This window comes from Erpetoichthys calabaricus, chromosome 15 (assembly GCF_900747795.2).
Source record: "Erpetoichthys calabaricus chromosome 15, fErpCal1.3, whole genome shotgun sequence".
NCBI lineage: Eukaryota > Metazoa > Chordata > Cladistia > Polypteriformes > Polypteridae > Erpetoichthys > Erpetoichthys calabaricus.
In genome coordinates, this window is record NC_041408.2 from 4,836,305 (window position 1) to 4,849,209 (window position 12,905).

The window sequence follows — 12,905 nt, forward strand, 5'->3', positions numbered from 1 at the left end:
GAAAATACATTCAAATTTTCAGCATTTGTATGATTGTTTCTTTCATTTGATTTTATTATACTTTGAATTGATTTTATACAGTGAATCTAACATTAATGAATGATATGTCATTATTATGCTTAATGTGATGAATAACAATAACAACAACAACAATAATAATAATAATAATAATAATAATGTTAATGTTCTGCCTTTGCCTGCTTATTTCTTTTATTTGCTTTTATTATCCTTTAGTTTGATTTTATATATCTGACATTAATGAGCAGCTTATTGATCACTATATTATTATTATTGTAATTATTATTATTACTATTATTATAATTATTCATGTTATTTAGAATATTAACATTGTGATAGTCTTTTTTTTTATAATATGTAGACCGTAGCTGTAGACAGTCGTCCAGACCCCCGAGGCCCCTCGAGTGTGTTATATTCATATATGTGTGTATCCCATGGGCGCCATATAACCTAACATCCCATTAGCCTTCTTGACCCCTGCTGTCCTGTATCTGGACGTAGACAGTGACCGGTTCATTTCGGCCCCTTAGTTGTTCTCATAAGGTGCATTTCCAATATTCCGACCCCCCCTCCACTCCCCGCACTGTGTACTCCCACATGGAGTATAACTTTACAATTCTTTTTAGTCTTTTTTAGACGCAGCCCCCCCCCCCCCCCCAGGACCTCTCTATGTAGTGTGTGCTCTTTATGTACAGAGAGACAGTGTGAGGGTCATTGAGCCAGGAGATATCTATGAAGAGCCGATAAGGACTTTAATTCTCTCGCTCTCTTCACAGATATCTCCAAAGAAAGTGCGGTTGAGCGACACGCCTTTACAAGAAGTATGGCCTTTTGCTTCTTTGACTTTTGTTTTGCTTGCTTTGATGCTTGCCGTCCGATTCATCGCTGCTTGCTTTAACATCCAAGTGGCTTGCTGCATGCACTGCTTCAGTCTCCGGACATTTTCCTTGTGGTCTACCGTTTGCATGTTTTCATCTGTTTCAGCACGCCACATTTCTTTCGTCTTCACCATTCATTAGAGAGCAATGAGTTGCAATGTCTAAACTGTACGGCTCAGCAGACTGAAAATGAGTGATTTCCAAAGAGGACTTGGATGCTCTAAACCCATCCGTTTGACTTGACGGTGGTTGTCACTTAACCTGCTGGTGCTCTTCTGGACCCAACCAATCATTATTTATGTATCACCCTTCATAGACAAGTACACTCTGAAAGCGCTCTACGCAGCAATAAAGAACAAAATGTAAGACACCACTTTGACTCCCCATGGTGGGGGGACTTACTCAGTCATTTTAGGTTCAACATTGGAACAACTGTGACAAGAACAGGCCATTCAGCCTAACAATCTGGTCAATCCTATAATAACACCATGTTGAAGTTCGGAGGTCCTACTGTTAGCCAAACTATTTATTAACTGCTAACACCAGCCATGAAAACGCAATGCAGCATTGCAAAAATGTTCCATTGATCCCCCCCTCCATGAACTATTACATCCGTGGAGGAGGACTTGCAGTGTCCAACTGTAAGGCATCAGTGCTAGCACCGTGGGCACCATGCCAGCCAAGGCCGATACTGTAAATCATAAACATAGCGCATTACGTCTGCTGGGCTTTTACTTCTCTAATTGGACCTCATTACGCGGGTCGCTTTTAGATTGCACTGATCCAGCATAAGTGTACAGTATGTGTGCCCCTCTGATCAGGTTACCTTCCTTAGTGGTCGGCCAGCACTTGCTATTCTGGTAGCAGATGGGAGTTCAGCGTAGGCTGACATCTCAATTTCTACTTGCAGTGTTCGGTAAAACGTAAAGCTGAGCTTTAGCATGAATTGAATTGTGCATCACCATTTCTTTTAAAATATGAATTCCTCCTTTGGCCGGGTAATCTTAACTCCTAGGCATCGATCTTGCATGCGGCATGGCCAGAAAATACAAAACGGCATGGTAACTTGAGAGGCAACCCAGTATGCAGGATGCAGTTAATTTTAAATGACAGAGGAATGCGCAGTTGACCATCTGCACGGGAATGAGAGACTGAGACGTGGCCCGGGATTTCGAAAGTACGGTGACACGCTGGAAACTTGGGCCGGGACAGGAGGATATAAAAAATAAACCCTGAATGAAATGATAAGGATGAACCAAGCAGCCGACATGAAGGTGCGTTACGGTGTGCTTGGACTTGCTGTGTGCCTGATGGGGTGAGGCGTTGGAGCTCAGAGAGGAGAGGAGTGCGTGAGAAGGATGAGCTGATTGACTGCAGACAGTTATCACGAAACTTCAGTGTGGGACAGGAGGCTACGCAGTGCATTGCATTATATGGGAAAACGGAGCAGTTCTGTAGTAAATACTGCAAAGAGCGTACTGCGTAGGAATATCTAATGTAATTATTATCTTTAATTTGAATTTGTACGAAACATGCTCTCCATTTCTATATTAAAATTACTGCATAATATACAGCAGTAGAAAACTAAACAATTCACCATTAAATATACCATAAAATACTGGGTACAATATAAGATTTAGAAAACCTTTTCAATTCCATATTAAAATATATCGATGGTATGGGAATATCTAATGTGTGGTGTTTATTTAGCAGAGTTTTCTATTTATTCTACTGTACAATTTTGTACTAAACATTAAAGAGTGTAATGGGACGGCAATGCTGGACTGATACCCTGACCAGAATGGACGGTGGTCCTGTCCCCACACCGGAGGAGACAGCCTTCCCAGACTGTATGCTCCTTCTGTACACTAGATGGTAGCGTTCCTGAACTGGCACAGCCATCCAAATACCCGCAGAGCATGCTGGGATCTGTAGTTCAGTTTAGCTGCCCTACCGGGTGCCGCCGGGGGAGCTGCTTTGAGGGACTTCCATCTGACCCGACAGTGCCAAGACCCCTGGGTCCGGGATTAAAGGGGCCTCCTCATCTTAACTGGGGGAGTCAGAGTTAAGAGGAGGAGGAGGAAAGCAGCACTTGCTGGGAAGGAGTGGAGGACGGGAGGAAGAGAGAAAGACGGAGAATTGGGTTCTGACACAAGTCTGTGAATAACGAAAGGTTATTTGAACCTGTGACGGGCGCTTGAGCAGTTGTGTGGCCACAACAGTGTCTAATGTATGGTATATTTACTACAATTTTGTGTTTACTGTACGACAGTTCTGTATTAATAATAATAACATAATATATTAAACAGAAAAAACAATCTAATTCCATATTAAAAATACTTTATGATATACGGTGTTGGAAAACTGTACAATTCAGGATTAAATATACTATCTAATATAGCATAGGAAATCTGATAAATACAATTCTGCATTAAATATTCTTTATAATGGACGGCATGGTGGTGCAGTGGGTAGCGCTGCTGCCTCGCAGTTAGGAGACCCATCTGGCTGTTCGCTTCCCGGGTCCTCCCTGTGTGGAGTTTGCATGTTCTCCCCGTGTCTGCGTGGGTTTCCTCCCACAGTCCAAAGACATGCAGGTTAGGTGGATTGGCGATTCTAAATTGGCCCTAGTGGGTGTGGGTGTGTGTGTGTGTGTGTGTCCTGCAGTGGGTTGGCACCCTGCCCGGGATTGGTTCCTGCCTTGTGCCCTGTGTTGGCTGGGATTGGCACCAGCAGACCCCCGTGACCCTGTGTTCGGATTCAGCGGGTTGGAAAATGGATGGATGGATGGAATATGTAGTGTATGGTATATTTATTGAAATGTTGAGTTTACTATACAATACAATTCTGTATTAAAAATAGTTTATAAAATATGGTGTATGAAATATACTGCATTAAACACTGTATACTTTATAACATAATAGTCAGGGATGGATGGAGACGGATGATCCGCTGTGGTGACCCCTAAATGGGAGCAGTTGAAAGAAGATGAAGACTTTATAATATACAGTACTGGGACACTGCACTACTCTGTGTCAAATATAAATATATGGCACAGATAAACTACACAATTCTATATTAATGTGCTCCATTATCAGACTTTGGAGTTTACTACACAATACTATTCTGCATTAAAAAAATAAAATATATATGTATGGCATTGGAAAAGCTATCCAATACTGTATTAAATATACTTTATTATATATAGTATATGAGGGCGGCACGGAGGCACAGTGGTAGCGCTGCTGCCTCGTAGTTAGGAGACCTGGGTTCGCTTCCTGGGTCCCCCCTGCGTGGAGTTTGCATTTTCTTCTCCGGGTACTCTGGTTTCCTCCCACAGTCCAAAGACATTCAGGTTCATTGGTGAGTCTAAATTGTCCCTAGTGTGTGTGTGTGTGTGTGTGTGTGTGTGTGTGTGTGTGTGTGTGCGCACCCTGTGGTGGGCTGGTGCCCTGCCCAGGGTTTGTTCCTGCCTTGCTCCCTGTGTTGGCTGGGTTTGGCTCCAGCAGACACCCATGACCCTGTGGTTAGGATATAGCGGGTTGGATAATGGATGGATGGATGGATGGATGGATTTATAGTATAGGAAAACTGTACAATGTACAATGCTGTTAATGGATTAGGAGGGATTGGGACCCCCAGGCTGTCTGAAAGGCATTTAAAGATTTTGGTTGAGAATTATGTTAATTTGGCGCAGGCCCAGAACGTGTGGCCCAGTGAGGCTGGAGCTCGATTGTAACGTTCACAGGTTGGCTCTTGCCCTGGAAACATTTTGGACAATTTTAAGTGAGACAGATGCGCTCGATAAATCATTTTGAGATGAATAATTGAATGCTTTGTGCATACAGAGCTCAAGTGGGTTCTCTGCATTGCTACCTTCCACGCCTTTTCTGAGATATTGAGCGAGAGATCCTTTTCCCACTGTCCTCTTGGATCTTTGAAAGGGAAGGACTCAATTATGTTTCAAATACAGTATATTACATAATATATGCTATAGGACTATGTAATGTATGGCATATCTACTACCATTTCTTTGTTAATTACACTCTACAATTCTGTGTTACAAACACTGTGTGTATATGAAGGTCATACAGTCATATGAAAAAGTCTGGGAGCCCCTCTCAGCCTGCATAATAATTGACTCTCCTTTCAACAATAAAGATAGCAGTGGTATGTCTTTCATTTCTTAGAAACATCTGAGTACTGCGGTGTTTTCTGAACAAAGATTTTTAGTGATGCAGTATTTAGTTGTATGAAATGAAATCAAATGTGAAAAACTGCCTGTGCACAAATGTGGGTCCCCTTGTCATTGTGCTGATTTGAATGCCTGTCACTGCTCAGTGCTGATTAGTTGATGAGCTCGTTAAGCCTTGAACTTCATAGACAGGTGTGTCCCATCATGAGATATAAAGGGATTTAAGGTGGTCAATTACAAGTTGTGCTTCCTTCCCTCTGACTCTCCTCTGAAGAGTGACAGACAGTGTGGGATCCTCAAAGCAACTCTCCAAAGATCTGAAAACAAAGATTGTTGAGTCTCCTGGTTTAGGGGAAGGCTACAAAAAGCCATCTCAGAGGTTTAAACTGTCAGTTTCAACTGTAAGGAATGGAATCAGGAAATGGAAGGCCACAGGCACAGTTGCTGTTAAACCCAGCAGGTCTGGCAGGCCAAGAAAAATACAGGAGCGGCATATGAGCAGGATTGTGAGAATGGTGACAGACAACCCACAGATCACCTCCAAAGACCTGCAAGAACATCCTGCTGCAGATGGTGTATCTGTACATCGTTCTACAATTCAAACATTTGTATGGCAGGGTGATGAGAGAGAAGCCCTTTCTGCACTCACGTCACAAACAGAGTCGCTTGTTGTATGCCAATGCTCATTTAGACAAGCCAGATTCATTTGGGAACAAAGTGCTTTGGACTGATGAGACACAAATGGAGTTATTTGGTCAGAACAAAAAGCGCTTTGCATGGCAGAAGAAGAACACCGCATTCCAAGAAAAACACCTGCTACCTACTGTCAAATTTGGTGGAGGTTCCATCATGCTGTGGGGTGGGCTGTGTGGCTAGTTCAGGGGCTGGGGTACTTGTTAAAGTCGAGGGTCAGATGAATTCAACTCAATATCAACAAATCGTTCAGGATAATGTTCAAGCATCAGTCACAAAGTTGAAGTTACGCAGGGGTTGGATATTCCAACAAGACAATGACCCAAAACACAAAGGCATTCATGCAGAGGGAGAAGTAGAATGTTCTGGAAATGGTCATCACAGTCCCCTGACTTGAATATTATTGACAATCTATGGGATGATTTGAAGCAGGCTGTCCATCAAATTGAACTGAACTGGAGAGATTTTGTATGAAGAATGGTCAACAATACCTCCATCCAGAATCAGACACTCGTCAGAGGCTATAGGAGGACAGCGTCTAGAGGACAAAAGGAGGCTCAACTAAGTATTGATGTCATATCTCTGTTGCGGTGCCCACATTTATGCACCGGTCTAATTTTGTGATGATGCATATTGCAGATTTTCTGTTAATCCAATACACTTAATGTCACTGCTGAAATCCTACTGTGTCCATAAGGCATGTCAGATATCAAAAGAAAGTTCAGCCAATGAGAAACAAAAATCCAAAGAATTAAGAGGGGTTCCCAAACTTTTTCATATGACTGTATTCCCCTCAGGGTTTATTACCATGTACCAAAGGTCAAAATGTACTTTACAGTATAGAGGAGCCTATCGGATTGTGTATGAGATCTGTAACAATAACATTTATTTATATCGCACATATTCATACCAATGATGGAGCTCAAAGTGTACTCTATCACTTACGGCTTAGAATTTGTGAATTTCCCCTTGGGATTAATAAAGTATCTATCTATCTATCTATCTATCTATCTATCTATCTATCTATCTATCTATCTATCTATCTATCTATCTATCTAGAAAGTCCGTTTTAAACATACTACTGTGTATAAAGTGTGATGTCCAAGACTGTCCAGTTCTTTCTATCTGCTATACGGTTACGGGGATCCTGGACTTTTACGGGATATCGAATGCAAACCGGAGTGAACTGCGCTGTGCCTTTCTCTATTTACAGTAGAGGGATGCTGTCCCGTGTCAGGTGTTGAGCTCTCTGCACTCCTGTGTTCAGCGCGGTACACCATGCAGTACGCTTATCGTATTAACAAGCTCTGCACTTCTGCATTAAACAGCCTGACCAATGGCGATTTTGCTGGTATTGTAATTTAAACGTTTCAAATATTGTATTCATTGTATTTGTACTTGCAGTAACCGCATGGCTGCTTTAGTTGGCCAGATGACCTTTCACTGACTTCAGACAGAGTACTCTGGGCCTCAGCCCGTGGTGCCCAGCTCTGCCCACGGTGGCTCTAGTTGACCTGCTTCTCCTGCCCAGGCCTGCAGTGAGTGGCGGACGTCCTCAGGGCTCCCAGCCACGTCATTAAACGTGAAGTCGGCCCACCTTCATGCATGTGCCTAGCAGGTGGCTGTCCTTTCATGCTGTCATCTGTCATGCCTATCATGGTGGTGTGAACAGAAAGAAGGCAGGATCATGGCACCAGTCCACCCCAGTGCCCACTCACAGCCCCGTATCACACTGGCACTCTCTTACGGCCTGTTTGGAGTTACCAGCTAATCGGACTTGCCGTATGTGATTCATAAAGTCTCAGAGGACCTTGGGCTGAGGGTGGCACCTTCACACAGAGAGCTACCATCTGGGGGACCTGAACCCAGGATGCTAACCACTGTACCCCCACACGCTTGTTAATTCATGTTAAGGAATTTTATTGGTGTGAATAATACAATAGGTGACATTAACAAAATAACTGAATTCAGGGCTGTAGAGATCCAGGGCCAATTCTAGCAGCATCAGGCACAAGACAGGAACCGGCCCCCCTCTGATGGGACACAATTTCATGACATGACCCCTGATGAGCATGCCATTGGAGATATGGGAGCAAAACCCAGCAGAGACACAGGGAGAGCCTGCTAACTACACCCCGTGGTGCAGGACTCACATTGAGGACAGAGGCGTAGCTAGGGTTTTTAGCGCCCAGGACAACTGAAGATTTCGCTCCCCCCTCCTGTTTGCCAAAATGCAATGGGGAAGGGAATTTAACATCAAGATGCCCCCCCCCCCCCCAGCTACGCCACTGATTGAGGATGCAGGATATGCCAACTGCTGCACCACCAGGCCCTCCATCGGCAAAACAGGCAAACGAGTGCCCAGGATTTTAAACAAAACCCACCTCCATCCAAATAAGCGTTTCTGTCCATCAGCACAACACCTGAAAGGCAGAAGAGCTTTGAATGCCACAAAACTGAAGAGGGAAGTAGTTAGGCCTGTTGACACCTGCCGATACTCTACAGATTGGCTGGACTTCTCCAGTTTGTGGTTTTCCCAGTTCGGCATTGAGTTTCTGTGGATTCAGAGAGAGAGGTTAGGAGCAGACGCTGATTAACAGCACATTGTCACATCCACCACATGACAAACCAACTCAGGATCCCAAATTAGGACCCGAGTGCAGCCGTGCGATGGGTGATACCTCAGCACCACACCAGTTCAGATGGAATGGAACCAGTGGGAATGGCTTCAGGATAATTACTAATTTCTGATTAGACAAATTGTCCATACATACTATGATGGCGTAGTGCCCTCTTGCTCCTGCACTGTGGTCCGTGCTGCTGGGATTGGCACTGGCACACCACAGCCAGGAATTGGATTTAAGTGGGTTTGAGAATGAGCTGAGAATTTCCTTGACTAGATGGTTTTTTGCCAGTTATTTGACTTAAAAAACAATGTAGGAGTTAATAAAAGCATGACATGAGATTTCTTTTGCTACGTAATGCAGTATTTGTGTAAGTTTTACTTTATGCTTCAAGCCAAACAGCATTCACTGAGACAGTCGAACGGCAGACTGGAAACACGGCGTTACTCGGCACAAGGGTGCCATCTAGTGTTACAACTTTAGTACTGCAAGAAGTGACTAGTCGACATCACAACTACACATTTTTAGTAATGCGATGTTTCTACAGTAATATGCCCAGAGTGTTTAAATAAATCACACGTAACATTAATAAGATGCTGTTTTCTTTTCTTTGCTTTAAAAAAATTAATGAAAATTCAAAGCAAGTAATCCACACTAGAACAACGAAAAAAGGTTGTTACACACGTAGAATAAAAATCAAAAAGAAAAACAGAAAAAGTGTTTCTTCTATAAACTTATCTTTTCTTGACAAACCTCAGTTTCTCTATATTTAAAGATGCTTTATTTCGTATTCAGTACACTCTAACGTACGGCACTGCACATTTAATAGAGCACTTTGATACCATTGAACACGTAAGGCACGATTTAAAATTGTGTGCCCTCCTTGCCTTACACACAGCAAGGCAGGTCACTAACTGAGGCAATCCTATAGTCAGACGGGTATAAAGTAGTTAGAATATACCAATTCAGTTCAACTTGTGGGGGGTTATAAGAACCTCGCATAGACTATACCAGTGGTTCTCAAACTGTGGGGGGCGCGAAGATGTGAAAACAAGAAAAAATGAATCGAAAATATGAAAAATACATCTATTGAAACCAAAACAAATCAACTTAAACTACACTATGATACTAGAAAAATAAATATAGAGTTAGATAAATGTCGATAAAAGTTAAGTAGGTATAATAAAATATGCATCTATGATATATCATCCATCCATCCATTTCCCAACCCGCTGAATCCAAACACAGGGTCACGGGGGTCTGCTGGAGCCAATCCCAGCCAACACAGGGCACAAGGCAGGAACCAATCTCGGGCAGGGTGCCAACCCACCGCAGGACACACACAAACGGGCCAATTTAGAATCGCCAATCCACCTAACCAGCATGTCTTTGGACTGTGGGAGGAAACCCACGCAGACACGGGGAGAACATGCAAACTCCACGCAGGGAGGACCCGGGAAACGAACCCGGGTCCACAGGTCTCCCAACCGCGAGGCAGCAGCGCTACCCACTGCGCCACCGTGCCGCCCTGATATATCATTAATTATAAAAGAACAAATTGGTATTAGTGGGCTCCTTTCAAAAAAACGCTGGGGGGAATGGGTGCGATTAAAATTGTATGAAAACTCGGGTCGCAAATACTTAAAGGTTGAGAAACGCCGGACTATACACTAATATTTAGGCAAGCATTTAATAATATATAGTAGCTTAATAGGCTCTTACACATCCGGCCCCTAATTGTTTATGCTAAGAGCGGAAATCAATTATTTTAACATTACTTTAGTAAGAGCCTTAACTATCAATGAACTTAAACCAACCTTATGAAACTTAAAACTTAAATGTAAACTTATACTTAAATGTTAATGCACAAGCACAACTAAACAAATTAAGCAGGCAGCATTTAAGATTAGTCATCTCAATTAGTTGCAGCTTCACTGAAAAAATGGGAAATGGCAGGTTGTTCCGTTTACAAGAATGTATTTACAGTACTGTATATTACTGTACATGTATTGTTTATGTTCCACTTTATAACATAACTCGATCATGTTTAATTTATTGAATCTTGTGGGATGTGCAATATACTAATTTCAGTCATTTAGGTAGAAGTCAAAATAGTTCTATTTAGTCCTCACCGGAAACTAATAAGAGCATCAAGCGGATTCATCGTCAGCTGAGGTGGGATAACTTGGTGGTAAAGTCACGTGACTTTCAAAGAAGCAACAGGTTGTTCGTCTGAGTTATTGTCGCTGGTTAAGAGCAAAAGGTTAGTGAAATAAAAGTAAAAAAAATAAACCACACACACACACAACGAGAAATATTCAGATATTCATTTAAAATACTTAATCACACAGACTAACGTTACTCCGTTTTGAGTGTTTTCTTGTATTCTGTTGTAATGTTTTATCACGGCCGTCATGGTGGCGCAGTGGTAGCGACGCTGCCTCGCAGTAAGGTGACCCGGGTTCGGAGTTGCATTATTGACATGAGCCATGTTTATTTAACATAATTAATTTTACAGAGATTGAAAAAATGTAATTCCTTTATATAAAAATATCATGTCGGTTCAGAATAGAATAATTTAGTGCATTAAGCATAAGTAAATTATTTTTGATTAAAACAATTTTATTATGTTCTGCCATTGTACATATATATATATATATATATATATATATATATATATATATATATATATATATATATATATATAGTTTTTAAATTTTAATCTGACATGACATTTTTTTCAGTGTTCCTGGAGCAGGCAGAGTTTGTTCACAGGGCTAAGATGCTGTTTTCAGTCCTATTCAAGTTTCCATTAAAGCACTGTCGGGCAACCGGTGCGCCGTGGAATTTTCTAGGGGCACCGCGAAAACGTTTGTAAAATATTTAAAATTGCTAGTGTTTTTGAACTTTTGGTTGATTAAAAACATAATGTTTAAAAAATATATTTTATGTTGGAAAAACAGATAACGGTTAATCAGATTGTTGAATAAACGAATGTATTTATTTTGAATGCAAGTTAAAATTTTCGCTGTTCACCATTCATCATAATATCAACACCAGCGGTGTCAAAAACACATCTCGTGAGACTTAAAAAGTCTCGTTGTTAGAAGATCTCGCTCACTGTACGGAAAGAAGAAGGCGGAGCAAATATAGAATGAGAAAATACGAACGCTACGTTTCGGCTCTTGCCGACGAGAGAGTATTGCTGTAGCTGCAGCTCTCACCACTTAATCGTCTGAGTATTACTATGGAAAAATTAACCTTATTTTCGCTCTGACACCGCTGATCAACACAGTAAACTTTGTAAACTCAGTGACCTTTTCCAGTTTACCATTTGGAAGCTCTTATCTCTGTGAGCAAGGTTTTTCAACACTAACGGAAATGAAGTCTAAGAAACACGAGAGACTTCAAATGATCGACAAGGAAATGCGCGTCTGTCTTTCGAAAATTGACCCTCGCATCAATCTCATATGTGCTGAAAAACAATCTCAACGTTCACATTAATTAAATTTTAAGATTTATCCTTTGATTCCTTTTATTAATAAAATGTCTTTCAAACTTGTAAAATTAACTGTTTTTATTGGCGATTGTCCATAGATTGCCCCAAGAGATTTGTTCAAGTCCCGCCCTCCTCTCCACCATTTCCGACTTCCGCAGTCCTCTCACCTCTCATTGGTGTGAATGCTTTTGTCAGACATGCTCAGTTCCTGCGCTCTCAGATCTTATAAATTTGTATGTTTTCCTCACATTAAGTTTCCAATAAAAGCAGATGTATTATGTCCAAATCTTATTGAAGAATTTCATCCCAAAGGGTTATCAACAGAAAAAATGAGTACACAGGCAATCCTAGAAACCGAGAAACGATAAAGTCAAACAAATTAACGCAAAAATTGTTGATCGGTTACATGGCAGATTGGTTAAATGCGTATCAATAGACTCTGCTGAAACAGTTGGTGGGGATGGTGTGGAAGATGAAAACATCAATTTACAATATCATGAAGAATATCTACAAGCGTTAACACCGTCGGGTCTTCCGCCGGCCGAATTACTGTAGAAAGAAGAACGTATCGTAATGTAATTGTGTAATTTACCTCTGAGTGATGGGCTTTGCAATGGGAAAGATTAGTTGTATTGAAAATTGGGCGAACAATTCTGACATGTAAAATTTTAACAGGCGACAAGAAAGGTAATGGAGTCCATCTAATATGAGACACCAAAGGAGATCTTGAGATGCCATTCGTATTAAAACGTTTACAGTTTCCCGTGAGAATAGCTTTGCCAAAGACAATTAACAAATCACAGGGACAAACATTCGAAAAAGTCAGTTTATTTATTAGAGAGAAAGAAACGAAATTCACTCACGGGCAGTTATACGTTGCGCTGTTACGATGAAAGTCCAAACACGGAATCAAAATTCAATACGATATTGACGAAACGTTAATTCAATAAATTGTTTTTACTGAAGTTTTACAGTAAAAGTGTACGTTTAAAAAGTAT

At 41.4% G+C, this 12,905-nt stretch overlaps 1 protein-coding gene across 3 annotated transcripts in view; it reads left to right on the forward strand.

Annotated features, from left to right (window-relative positions):
* Nucleotides 1–12,905, forward strand: part of pak5 (p21 protein (Cdc42/Rac)-activated kinase 5) — a 150,903-nt gene that overhangs the window by 76,913 nt on the left and 61,085 nt on the right. For 2 of the 3 annotated variants that reach the window (XM_028820713.2, XM_051919501.1), the window contains exon 3: nt 795–839. The exons of the other annotated variant lie outside the window; for it this stretch is intronic. In XM_028820713.2, coding sequence (XP_028676546.1) covers nt 795–839 — 45 coding nt within the window. The remainder of the gene's footprint in view (nt 1–794; nt 840–12,905) is intronic. 3 annotated transcript variants of the gene reach the window in all.